This window comes from Rhinoraja longicauda, chromosome 26 (assembly GCF_053455715.1).
Source record: "Rhinoraja longicauda isolate Sanriku21f chromosome 26, sRhiLon1.1, whole genome shotgun sequence".
Lineage (NCBI taxonomy): Eukaryota > Metazoa > Chordata > Chondrichthyes > Rajiformes > Arhynchobatidae > Rhinoraja > Rhinoraja longicauda.
Genome location: NC_135978.1, coordinates 30,679,923 through 30,693,370, shown reverse-complemented (window position 1 = coordinate 30,693,370; position 13,448 = coordinate 30,679,923). Strand labels below are relative to the sequence as shown.

Genomic DNA, 13,448 nt, shown 5'->3' with positions numbered 1-13,448 from the left:
AACTCTCTGGATGAAAACTTTTTTCCTCATCTCAGTCCTAAATGACCTCCCCCTTATTCTTAAACTGCGACCCCTGGTCCTGGACTCCCCCCCAACATCAGGAACATTTTTCCTGCCTCTAGCCTGTCCATTCCTCTGATGTTTAACTGTGAGATCAATGTTGATCTCTGAGTGGATGTTTGAGGAGAAAACCCATTGTGCCAGGGGCACCAGAGGATGGCGTTACCCCTGTTGTTGTTGTTCGTCCTTTGGGAGATTCGAAGATGACCATGACTTCACTTTCAATCTTATTATTTCGACCGCTGATTGGGATCGCTGCCAGCTGGCCGAGGTTGAAGTCATGTCTTGCGCTTGACTTGGATTTAAGTTGGATTTGGATTGGGATTGGATTGGAGTTGCGCAGATGGTCGGCCTCACTCTCTCGTCCCGGCCTGTCGGGCCCCAGCAGCAAGACATAGTCGAGACGGCTGGGGACAGGTCGGGGGATGTAGTGGGTGGTCATTAATGCCCTACGTATCTCACTCTGCCTGGAGCACTTGGCTTTACCCCTAGCAGATGGATCAATGCCCTCCCCTGCCTTTACAGTGTGGAGACAGGCCCTTTGGCCCAACCCCCCCCACACCGACCAACATGCCCATCTACACCAGCCCCACCTGCCTGCGTTTGGCCCATTTTCCGTTAAATCTTTCCTATCATAAGGTTGGCTTTACCTTGCACTGAACATTTTCCCCTTACCATGTATCTGTACATTATGGATGGCTCGATCTGTAATCATGTATTGTCTTTCCACTGACTGGTTAGCACGGGCACCGCAGCGGTAGAGTTGTTGCCTCACCGCGCCAGAGACCCGGGTTCCATCCCGACTACGGGCGCCGTCTGTACGGAGTTTGTACGTTCTCCCCGTGGCCTGCGTGGGTTTTCTCCGAGATCTTCGGTTTCCTCCCACACTCCAAAGACGTGCAGGTTTGTAGTTTATGTGGCTTGGTATAAATGTAAACTTGTCCCTGGTGTGTGTAGGGTAGTGTTAGAGTGTGGGGATCGCAGGCCGGTGTGGACCCGGTGGGCCGAAGGGCCTGTGGATCGCAGGCCGGTGTGGACCCGGTGGGCCGAAGGGCCTGTGGATCGCAGGCCGGTGTGGACCCGGTGGGCCGAAGGGCCTGTGGATCGCAGGCCGGTGTGGACCCGGTGGGCCGAAGGGCCTGTGGATCGCAGGCCGGTAAGGACCCGGTGGGCCGAAGGGCCTGTGGATCGCAGACCCGGTGGGCCGAAGGGCCTGTGTCCACGCTGTTTATCTGAACTAAACTAAACAAAAAGCTTTTCACTGTACCTCGTTCCACGTGACAATAAACTAAACTAAACTGGGCTGACCTGCCGAAACACAGCCCACAGGGCAGGGGCGAGTCTCAGCACGGATTCTGTGCACAGATCCCTGAAGCTCGGATATAGTGGATGTGGAGAGGATGTTTCCACTAGTGGGAGAGTCCAGGACCAGAGGTCACAGCCTCAGAATTAAAGGACGTTCTTTTCGGAAGGAGATGAGGAGAAATTTCTTTAGTCAGAGGGTGGTGAATCTGTGGGATTCATTGCCACAGAAGGCTGTGGAGGCCAAGTCAATGGGTATTTTTAAGGCAGAGATAGATAGATTCTTGATCAGTGCGGGTGTCAGGGGTTATGGGGAGAAGGCAAGAGAATGGGGTTAGGAGGGAGAGATAGATCAGCCATAATTGAATGGCGGAGTAGACTTGATGGGCCGAATGGCCTAATTCTAGTCCTATTCTTTACGACCTCCTTAAGTGCTGGCAAATGATACCCAACCCTTCGCCCAGCCCAGTAGTTTGCCACCCGCATGCCACCCGTATGCCACCCATATGCCACCCGTATGCCACCCGTAATAGACACAGAGTCCTGGAGACTCAGTGGGTCAGGCAGCGTCTCTGGAGAACATGGATTGTTGACCTTTCGGGTCGAGACCCTTCTTCAGACTGAAAGTAGGGTTCCAAACCGAAATATCAGCTGTTCCCTTTTCTCCACAGATGCTGCCTGACCCTCTGAGATACTGCAGCAGTTAGTGTCTATCTTCGGTATAAACCAGCTTCTGCAGCTCCCTCCAGCACAGTAGGAGACCACTGTCTGTTCATGAATCATACATATGGTCGGCACGGTCTCGCGGCGGTGGAATCGCTGCTCACAGCGCCAGAGACCCGGGTTCGATCCTGACTACCGGAGCTGTCTGTATGGAGTTTGCACATTCTCCCCGTGACCCGCGTGTGTTTTCTCCGGGGGCTCCGGTTTCCTCCCACGTTTAAAAGACGTGCAGGCTCGTAGGTTAATTGGGCTTTGGTAAAATATTGTAAATAGTCCCCAGTGTGTAGGATAGTGCTAGTGCAGGGGGCGATTGCTAGTAAGCACCGACGTAGTGGGCCGAAGGGGACTGTTCCTGCACTGCATCTCCAAAGTCAAAGTCCAACAGAATGGCCACAGTGGGCCGAAGGGCCTCATTAAGTGTTCCATAAAACTATTAAATGTATCATTGTATCATCCCTATTGGATTTGCTGATATTAATGATAGACAATAGACAATAGGTGGAGGAGCAGGCCATTCGGCCCTTCGAGCCAGCACCGCCATTCAATGTGATCATGGCTGATCATTCTCAATTAACCAGCAAAGCTCCTCCCCACAGACAAAAATATTCTCCACCACCCACACGATCAAAGTCTTTGTCGAGACAAGGAACTGCAGATGCCGGTTTACAGAAGAGAACACAGTGGGCTCAGGAAGTTAAAACGTCAGTGTAATACACGCACTCCTTGCCTCCAAACCTATCCTATCCATGTACCTGTCTAACTGTTTCTTAAACATGAGGATAGACCCAGCCTCAACCACCTCCTCTGGCAGCTTGTTCCATACACCCACCACCCTTTGTTCCTCCGACCTGCACCCCATGTGACCCTATTTTGCCGAATACTTGCGCTGAGTCTGTGGAGATGTGGAGGAAACACAATCTGCCACAGCCAATGATGGTCCAGTTTTGTACCGCCATTTAATACAGACTCTATGCCGTCCTCACCTTCTCCATCATGGTCTGGTTTGGCTCAGCCACCAGGCACGACATCCGGAGGCTGCAACGGATCGTTCGCACAGCTGAGAAGGTTGTTGGCTGCAACCTTCCCCCCATTGACGAACTGTACACTGCAAGGGCCAGGAAGCGAGCGGGCAAGATCATCTCTGACCCCCCTCACCCTGGCCACAAACTCTTCGAAGCACTTCCCTCTGGAAGGCGACTCCGGACTGTCGGACTAGGTTAATTCCCGGAATGGCGGGGCTGTCTTACGTTGAAAGACTGGAGCGACTAGGCTTGTATACACTGGAATTTAGAAGGATGAGAGGAGATCTTATCGAAACGTATAAGATTATTAAGGGGTTGGACACGTTAGAGGCAGGAAGCATGTTCCCAATGTTGGGGGAGTCCAGAACCAGGGGCTACAGTTTAAGAATAAGGGGTAGGCCATTTAGAACGGAGATGAGGAGAAACTTTTTCAGTCAGAGAGTTGTGAATCTGTGGAATTCTCTGCCTCAGAAGGCAGTGGAGGCCAATTCTCTGAATGCATTCAAGAGAGAGCTAGATAGAGCTCTTAAGGATAGCGGAGTCAGGGGGTATGGGGAGAAGGCAGGAATGGGGTACTGATTGAGAATGATCAGCCATGATCACATTGAATGGCGGTGCTGGCTCGAAGGGCCGAATGGCCTCCTCCTGCACCTATTGTCTATTGTCTCAAGCAGCCACAGCCAGACATAAAAACAGCTTTTTTCCCCTCGAGCAGTAGCTCTACTCAATAACCAAAAGTCTGTAGCCTCCATTTGCTCTGGTATTTTATTTCATTCTCCACATATGTAAATTATAATGTTTTATTCTTAATTGTTTACCGTGTGTCGTGTTGTGACTTGCAAGCAAAGCACCAAGGCAAATTCCTTGTATGTGTACATACTTGGCGAATGAAATGTATTCAATTCAATTCAATTCAATCTCCAGGTTGGTCACCATTTTAACTTCCTTTCCTCAGATGGGTTCCTCTTGTCTGAACAGAAAAAAAACTGGCAAAACATCTTAAAGACAACGAAAGACGTTGCGAGAAGAAGGCACAGAGTGACTTAACTCTGAGGAAGGGTCCCAACCCATAACGTCACCTACCCATGTTCTCCAGAGATGCTGCCTGACCCGCTGGGTTACTCCAGCACTTTGTGTCTTTTCCAGCAGCCCTACACCTCGTTCCGCCTTACACATCCTTCAGCTCCTCTTTGATTCTGGCGCTCGCTAGACTCCGCGTAAAACAAACATGCCCCGCACAAAAACATGCCCCTTTAAACATCGTCCCTCTCTCAACCATGTCCATCCTGGCGAATCAAGTTCTCTCTGCCTCATCGGTGCCTCTCATAATTAATGCACAGACCTGCACGTCTTTGGGACGTGGGAGGGAACCGGAGCACCCGGAGAAAACCCACGCAGGTCGCAGGGAGAACGTGCGAACTCCACACAGGCAGCACCCGAGGTCTGGATCGAACCGGGGTCTCCGGTACTGCGAGGCAGCGACTCTACCCGCTGCGCCACCACGCCAATAGACAATAGACAATGGGTGCAGGAGGAGGCCATTCGGCCCTTCGAGCCGGCACCGCCATTCAATGTGATCATGGCTGATCATTCTCAATCAGTACCCCGTTCCTGCCCTCCCCATACCCCCTGACTCCGCTATCCTTAAGAGCTCTATCTAGTTCTCTCTTGAATGCATTCTGAGAATTGGCCTCCACTGCCTTCTGAGGCAGAGAATTCCACAGATTCACAACTCTCTGACTGAAAAAGTTTTTCCTCATCTCAGTTCTAAATGGCCTACCCCTTATTCTTAAACTGTGGCCCCTGGTTCTGGACTCTCCCAACATTGGGAACATGTTTCCTGCCTCTAACGTGTCCAACCCCTTAATAATCTTATACGTTTCGATAAGATCCCCTCTCATCCTTCTAAATTCCAGTGTATACAAACCTAGTCGCTCCAGTCTTTCAACGTACGACAGTCCTGCCATTCCGGGAATTAACCTAGTAAACCTACGCTGCACGCCCTCAATAGCAAGAATATCCTTCCTCAAATTTGGAGACAAAAACTTAATGAGCCGCCCTTAATGAGCTCAGTAACTCCAGACGGTCGACATTTCCAGCATCGTCACTTCAGGTATCCATCTTCCATTGACAATCTCACGTCGTCAGTGTAGTTTAGAGACGCAGCGCGGAAACAGGCCCTTCGGCCCATCGAGTCATGCCGACCAGCGGCCACCCCCCGCCCACACTAGTGCTGTGTTGTTCCCACTTTCCCCCATCCACACACTGGGGAGCGATTTTACAGAGGGGACAATTAACGTACAAACGCCCGGGAGGGCGTGGGAGGAAACCGGAGCGCCCGGAGAAAACCCACGCGGGTCACGGGGAGAACGTGCAAACTCCACACAGACAGCACCCGGGGTCGGGATGGAAGCCCGGGTCTCCGAAACAGTTGCCGAGCTCCTTTCATTCATTTCCTGGGTGTTTACGGGAGGAGCAATTTGGATAAGAAGGAATAAAGGAAACTCACCAGAACATCTTTGGTCTCTTTAGTTTGGTCTGCTGGCACGACATTCCCTCTGCAAGATCACACTCACAATAAAAGGCAGCCGGACCTCAAATCACTTGGTTCAGGACCGCACGAGACACAGGCAGGCACACTGGCTGAGGGTTAAATGTCTCTCTCTCTCTCTCTCTCTCTCTCCCCCTCTCTCTCCCCCGCTCTCTCTCTCTCTCTCTCTCTCTCTCTCTCTCTCTCTCTCTCTCTCTGTCTCTCTCCCTCTCTCTCTCTCTCTCTCTCCCCCTCTCTCTCCCCCCTCTCTCCCCCTCTCTCTCTCTCTCTCTCTCTCTCTCTCTCTCTCTCTCTCTCCCTCTCTCTCTCTCTCCCTCTCCCTCTCCCTCTCCCTCTCCCTCTCTCTCTCTCCCCCCTCTCTCTCTCACTCTCTCTCTCTCTCTCTCTCTCGTCTGTCTCTTCACAAAGATGGTTGGGGCAGACTGCCTGCCGGCGGGCGGTTCGAGTCTCTGCTCCGCTAAGGAACAGCAGCAGAATCTCTTCCCGCTCCGCAGCGCTGCAGTAGTTGCCTCCACATCTCAATCCCTCCTCGAGCGTCCGGCCGCTTAGCCGGCGTTGCCGTGGTAACCGATGAAAGAAGAGAAAAGAAAATGTATTCCGGAATTGTTTGTGTTGCCGCGCTGTTGTTGAATTTATTAATACGAAGGGGAGACAGAGGCCAGCAGGAGGGGCATGAAGGAGCAAGGAGGCCAGCTTTGTGCCCACAGAACCATTCGTGACCTCCCGCCCTCGCTTTTATCAGGGGCGTTTAGACTGGTTGCGTGTTGCCTCACTTGTCAGTTGTACAGGGCCCTAGTGAGACCGCACCTGGAGTACTGTGTGCAGTTGTACAGGGCCCTAGTGAAACCACACCTGAAGTACTGTGTGCAGTTGTACAGGGCCCTAGTGAGACCACACCTGGAGTACTGTGTGCAGTTTTGGTCAACTGAGCCAGCACCGCCATTCAATGTGATCATGGCTGATCATTCTCAATCAGTACCCCGTTCCTGCCTTCTCCCCATACCCCCTGACTCCGCTATCCTTTAGAGCTCTATCCAGCTCTCTCTTGAATGCATTCAGAGAATTGGCCTCCACTGCCTTCTGAGGCAGAGAATTCCACAGATTCACAACTCTCAGGAACATCTTATTTCCAAACCACAAGTTCCTAGTTTGCAAACGCAAAGACATTGTAGCATTGGTGATGTAGCCCCATCCATCACACCAACCAAACTGAACACAAAGTGCTGGGGTAACTCAGCGGGTCAGAGCCAGCATCTCTGGAGCGAAGGGCAGGTGACGTTTCGGGTCGGGACCAGCCCTTCTTCAGGTCTGAAGACCCGAAACTAAGAAGGTTCCCGACCCGAAGCGTCGCCCATCCATGTTCTCCAGAGACGCTGCCTGTCCCGCTGAGTTACTCCAGCACTTTGTATCTATCCTTGGTGTTAACCCGGCACCTGCTGTTCTTTGTCTTCCACAACATATCATGGACCTTCTTCATTCCTTCTTCTTCCCATTAGGTAAAAGGTACAAAAGCTTGAAAGCGCACAAATGTGACGCCAATCTTCCAACCTACCTCACTGCAGCCAGTGGCGCTTTTCTCTGGAACTGTTACGCTACAAGGCTGAGAAGCTAAATTCAGGCCCTCTATTTTTCTCTCAGCTCTGCACGCAAACAAAAAAAAATCACGATATCTCACCGAGAAGGAGAAACCAATAAACAATTCAGAGAAGCAGAGCCAGAGACCCGGGTTTGATCCTGACCACAGGTGCTGTCTGTATGGAGTTTGTACGTTCGCCCCGTGACTGCGTGGGTTTTCTCCGGGTGCTCCAGTTTCCTCCCATACTCCAAAGATGTGCGGGTTTGTAGGTTATTTGGCTTCTGTAAATTGTAAATTGTCCCGAGAATGTGTGTAGGATATTGCTACTGTGCGGGGATCGCTGGTCGGCACGGACTCGATGGGCTGAAGGGCCTGTTTCCGCGCTGTAACTCGAGACTAAACTACAAATGCAAACCCTGCTTTTCCTTTTCCTTTTCCTTTTCATCCTCAGTTTTACCCTGGTTTTTGTCTCTCTCTCTCTCTCTCTACCACTCTCTCTCTCTCTCTCTCTCTCTCTCTCTCTCTCTCTCTCTCTCTCTCTCTCTCTCTCTCTCTCTCTCTCTCTCTCTCTCTCTCTCTCTCTCTCTTTTTTTTTCCATTCCAAGGACTCTATTCAACACATGCATGTACAGTGTACCAGAAGTACATAAACGTTCAATGGTAACAATACATGAAGCAATCATTACAGTACAATGGTGCAATCTTTATTTACAATGCCCGCGGCGACCAGCGTTCACGGAAGGCCTCCAGAGTCCCTGTGGACACCGCGTGTTCCCTCTCCAGGGACACGCGAGCACGGACATAGGCCCGGAACAGGGGCGGGCAGCCGACTCTGGTGTGACCATCGACCGCCCGCTGCCTGGACCCGCGAATGGCCATCTTGGCCAGGCCCAGGAGTGCCATCTCTCTCTCTCCCCCCCTTTGCCTCTCCCCCTCTCTCCCTCTCTCTCTCCCCCTCTCTACCTCTGTAATGCCTCTCTCTCTCTCTCTCTCTCTCTCTCTCTCTCTCTCTCTCTCTACCTCTGAATATCTCACTCTCTCTCTCTCTCTCTCTCTCTGAATCTCTCTCTCTCTCTCTCTCTCTCTCTCTACCTCTGAATATCTCTCTCTCTCTCTCTCTCTCTCTGAATATCTCTCTCTCTCTCTCTCTCTCTCTCTCTCTACCTCTGAATATCTCTCTCTCTCTCTCTCTCTCTCTCTCTCTACCTCTGAATATCTCTCTCTCTCTCTCTCTCTCTCTACCTCTGAATCTCTCTCTCTCTACCTCTGAATCTCTCTCTCTCTCTCTCTCTCTCTCTCTCTACCTCTGAATCTCTCTCTCTATCTCTCTCTCTACCTCTGAATCTCTCTCTCTCTCTCTCTCTCTCTCTCTGAATCTCTCTCTCTCTCTCTCTCTCTCTCTCTCTCTCTCTCTCTCTCTCTCTCCCCCCCTCTCCCAACCCCCACCCCTCCCCTATTCCAACACTTCTGTTCTCTGTAAGGAAATAATTTCTTTTGAACTGAAAGTATTGCAGAGTTAACATATAATTAATGTAAACAAGGAACAGTATCTGCAACAGTGGCTCAGATGTCCAGAAGGTGTTCTTTGGGCAATTATTCATCTGGTGTTTTCTACCATCACAAAAGGGTTTAGATTAATATCACAATAATAACAATTTACCACCTGTCGTTGTGAGAGCAGGTTGTTATCTTTTCATCCTTTTTTTTGCAAATGTTCTCAACTGTTTACTCCAAACATGTTTTACACAACGAGAGACAGCAAATGAGCAAAAACACCACCAGCTACTGGAGGATAGACACCAAACGGTGCTGGCTCGAAGGGCCGAATGGCCTCCTCCTGCACCTATTGTCTATTGTCTAAAACGCGGAGTAACTCAGCGGGTCAGGCAGCGTCCTGATTCAAAATGTCGCCCGTCCATGTTCTCCAGAGATGCTGCCTGACCCGCGGAGTTACTCCAGCACTTTGTGTCTTTCTTTGGTATTAACCCAGCATCTGCAGTTCCTTCTTGCTACAAAGTGCTGGAGGAATTCAGTGGGTGGGGCGGCACCTGGGTGGGGCGGCACCTGGGTGGGGGGGGCACCTGGGTCGGGCGGCACCTGGGTCGGGCGGCACCTGGGTCGGGCGGAGTAGCCTCGATTGACCGCCTGGGTCACCTGGAGAACGTGCAAACTCCGCACAGACAGCACCCGTAGTCAGGATGGAACCCGGGTCTCCGGCGCCGTGCCACCGTGCCGCCCATTTCTAACGCTTCAGGACATTCCAAGGTGCTTCACAGACAATGGATAAGTGCAGATTGCTTCGACGTCAGAACCAGCACCCAATTTGTCTGAAGAAGGGTCTCGACCCGAAGCGTCACCCATTCCTTATCTCCAGAGACCCTGCCCGTCCCACTGAGTTACTCCGGCATTTTGCGTCTCCCCTCAATTTGTGTACACAGCAACATCTCACAAACCTCAACGTTGGCTTGGACACTCGGGATACGGCGGGGACATTGAATATACACTTGTAAGTAACTAATCGACAAACAACCCCTCCTCCACCACCCACATCTTTCCTCCCCCTCCCCTCCCATCCCTCCACCCATTTTCCCCACCGTCTCCAAGGCCTGTGTCCCACCTGGATTCACACCCACTTCACACCTTATCCCTCCCTCCCTCCCTCCCTCCCTCCCTCCCTCCCTCCCTCCCTCCCTCCCTCCCTCCCTCCCTCCCTCCCCTTCCGCACATTCCACATATTCCTTCCTCTGGCTTCACAATTCGTCAAGCCAGTCTACCCCACGACAGAAGGGGAGGAGTTGTACAGTTTGATAGCCACAGGGAAGAAGGATCTCCTGTGGCGTCCTGTGCTGCATCTTGGTGGGACCAGTCTGTTGCTGAAGGTGCTCCTCAGGTTGACCAGTGTGTCATGGAGGGGGTGAGCTGTATTGTCCAGGATGCTCCGCAGTTTGAGGAGCATCCTCTCCTCCGAGACCACCTCCCCCCCCCCATGAATCCAACTCCGCCCCCAGGATGGAGCCAGCCTTCCCGATGAGCTCGTTAACGAGGGAAGTGGAGGAGAGAGAGCGACAGAAGGATGAAGCACAAAAGAGGGGAGGAGATTCAGACGGACTCCTCAGCACTGGCAAATGCTTCAGAGATTGTGATTGTTGTGACTAATTGTAAAGTTAGTGGCAGATTTGCCCACTGATTAACCATCCTATTAGTGAATAAATGGTCGACAACTCCCTACAGCTTTCCCTTGAAAGCTTTGAACCTATTTCCCATCGAGTATTAAGGATCAAAACATAATACTGTTTACTTTCAATTACACTGGACTGAAGGGGGTCAAGGTAGCTTGAGACCATCCTTGATGTCAAAAGATCATAAGGTCATAAAGAAAAGGAGTAGAATTAGGCCATTCGGCCCATCAGGTCTACTCCGCCATTCAATCATGGCTGATCTATCTCTCCCTCCCAACCCCATCCTCCTGCCTTCTCCCCATAACCCCTGACACCCGTACTAATCAAGAATCTATCTACCTCTGCCTTAAAAATATCTACTGACTTGGCCTCCACAGCCGTCTGTGGCAAAGAATTCCACAGATTCACCACCCTCTGACTAAAGAAATTTCTCCTCATCTCCTTCCTAAAAGAACGTCCTTTAATTCTGAGGCTGTGCCCTCTGGTCCTAGACTCTCCCACTAGTGGAAACATCCTCTCCACATCCACTCTATCCAGGCCTTTCACTATTCTGTACGTTTCAATGAGGGTCCCCCCTCATTCTTCTAAACTCCAGCGAGTACAGGCCCAGTGTCGACAGGCCAGGCTCATCATAGGTTAGCCTGTGGCGTTTTGCTATAGCTAACCCAAGTCCCTTTGCATCTACGATTTCTGGATTCTCACCCCATTTGGAAAAAGGTCTACGCCTTTATTCCCACTACCAAAATGCATGACTCCACGCTTTGCCGCACTGTATTCCATCTGCCACTTCTCTGCCCACTCTCCCAACCTGTCCAAGTCCTTCTGCAGAGTCCCTGCTTTTTCTACACTACCTGCCCCTCCACCTATTCTCGTATCATCCGCAAACTTGACCACAAAGCCTTCAATCCCCTTGCCCAAATCATTAACATGCAACGTAACGAGCAGCGGCCCCAGCACCGATCCCTGCGGAACTCCGCTAGTCACTGGCAGCCAACCTGAAACAGCCCCCTTTATTGCCACCCTTTGCCTTCTGCCATCCAGCCAACCTGCCGTCCATGCCAGCATCTGCCCTTTGATACCGTGAGCTCTCATCTTCCCTGGCAGCCTCCCGTGTGGCACCTTATCAAAGGCTTTCTGAAAATCTAAGTAAACAACATCCACTGACTCTCCTTTGTCTGTCCTGCTAGTTACTTCTTCAAAGAATTCCAGCAGATTTGTCAAGCAAGACCTCCCCTTCACAAAGCCATGCTGACTTCTGCCTATTTTATCGTGAACTTCAAAGTACTCCGTAACCTCATCCTTTATGATGGACTCGACAATCTTACCAACCACCGAAGCCAGACTAGCCGGCCTTTACTTCCCACTGTTCTGCCTTGCTCCCTTCTTGAGCAGCGGGGTAATGATGGCAATCTGGGACCTCTCCTGCCTCTAGTGATTCCTGAAATATCACTATCAATGCCCCCACAATCTCGAAAACCGCCTCTTTCGGAACCCTAGCGTGCAGTCCATCCGGCCCAGGTGGCTTATCCACCTTCAGCCCTTCCAGCTTCCAAAGCACCTTCTCCCTGGTAGTAGCCACTCCACAAACACCCACCCCCTGACTCTCTTGAATCTCAGCCACGTTGCTGGTGTCTTCCACTGTGAAGACTGATGCAAAACAAGTTATTCAACTGCTCTGCCATTTCTTCATTCCCCATTATCACTTCTCCTGCATCATTCTCCAGCGGTCCAACGTCCACTCTTGCCTTTTTCTTGCTCTTTATACAACTGAAGAAACTCTTGCCATCCTCTTTTATCTTATTGGCTAGCTTACCTCCGTCTTTCATCTTTTCTCCCCGTATTGCCTTTTTAGTTACCCTCTGTCGTTCTTTAAAAGCTCCCCAATCCTCTGGCTTCCCACTAATCTTTGCTATGTTATACGCCTTCACCTTTAGTTTTAGACTGTCCTTGACTTCCCTCGTCAGCCACAGAACCCTCTTTCTCTCCAATAGAATCTTTCTTCCTCTTTGGAATAAAAAGATCCTGTGTCTTCCGAATTATTCCCAGAACCTCCTGCCATTGCTGTTCCACCATCACCCCTGCTAGGGTCCCTTTCCAGTCAACTTTGGCCGGCATTTCCCTCGAGCCTCTGTAGTCCCCTTTGCCCACCTACAATACCGGCATGTCCGATTTCACCTTCTCCCTCTCAAATTGCAGATTAAAATTTATCATATCGTGGTCGCTACCTCCTAATGGCTCCACATCAGATCTATGCCGCATAAATAAGGCGTCAATAAGTGGGCCGTTATTCAATGTTCAAACTCAAAGTGACTCAATACTGACTCAAATGTGTGATACTGTGCAATGATCTCCCCTCATCCTCTTAGCACGGAGCGCAGGAGGATGGGGGGTGATCTTATAGAGGTGCACAAAATCATGGGAGGAATAGATCGGGTAGATGCACAGAGTCTCTTGCCCAGAGAAGGTGAATCGAGGACCAGAGGACGTAGGCTCAAGGTGAAGGGGAAAAGATTTCATAGGAATCCGAGGGGTAACTTTTTCACACAGAGGGTGGTGGGTGTATGGAATAAGCTGCCAGAGGAGGTAGTCGAGGCTGGGACTATCCCAACGTTTAAGAAACAGTTAGACAGGTACATGGATAGGACGGGTTTGGAGGGATATGGACCAAGCGCAGGCAAGTGGGACTAGTGTAGCTGGGACATGTTGGCCGGTGTGGGCGAGTTGGGCCGAAGGGCCTGTTTCCATGCTGTTTCTATGCCACGTTCTGGGGGTGAGGGGGCAACTGCTCGGTCGGTCTGAAGTCTTGAGAAGCTCCTGATATCCAGCTTCTGATATCCAGCCCACAGGTGGATATTGGCACAGCGGTAGAGTTACTGCCTTACAGTGAATGCAGCGCCGATGACCCGGGTTCCATCCCGACTACGGTCGGCACGGACCCGGCGGGCCGAAAGGGCCCGTGTCCACCCTGTATCTCTAAACTAAACACAGCCACGCCACTAATCACACAACCCAGTAGGAAAGGAATTGCAGATTAC

At 51.2% G+C, this 13,448-nt stretch overlaps 1 protein-coding gene across 9 annotated transcripts in view; it reads right to left on the bottom strand.

Annotated features, from left to right (window-relative positions):
* Positions 1 to 13,448, bottom strand: part of LOC144606161 (rap1 GTPase-activating protein 2-like) — a 403,406-nt gene that overhangs the window by 234,872 nt on the left and 155,086 nt on the right. Inside the window, exon 1 of one of the 9 annotated variants that reach the window (XM_078421971.1) lies at positions 5,617 to 5,770. The exons of the other annotated variants lie outside the window; for them this stretch is intronic. Within the exon in view, the coding sequence (XP_078278097.1) occupies positions 5,617 to 5,660 (44 nt within the window). The 5' untranslated portion in view covers positions 5,661 to 5,770. Of the gene's footprint in view, positions 1 to 5,616; positions 5,771 to 13,448 lie in introns of those variants that run through there. 9 annotated transcript variants of the gene reach the window in all.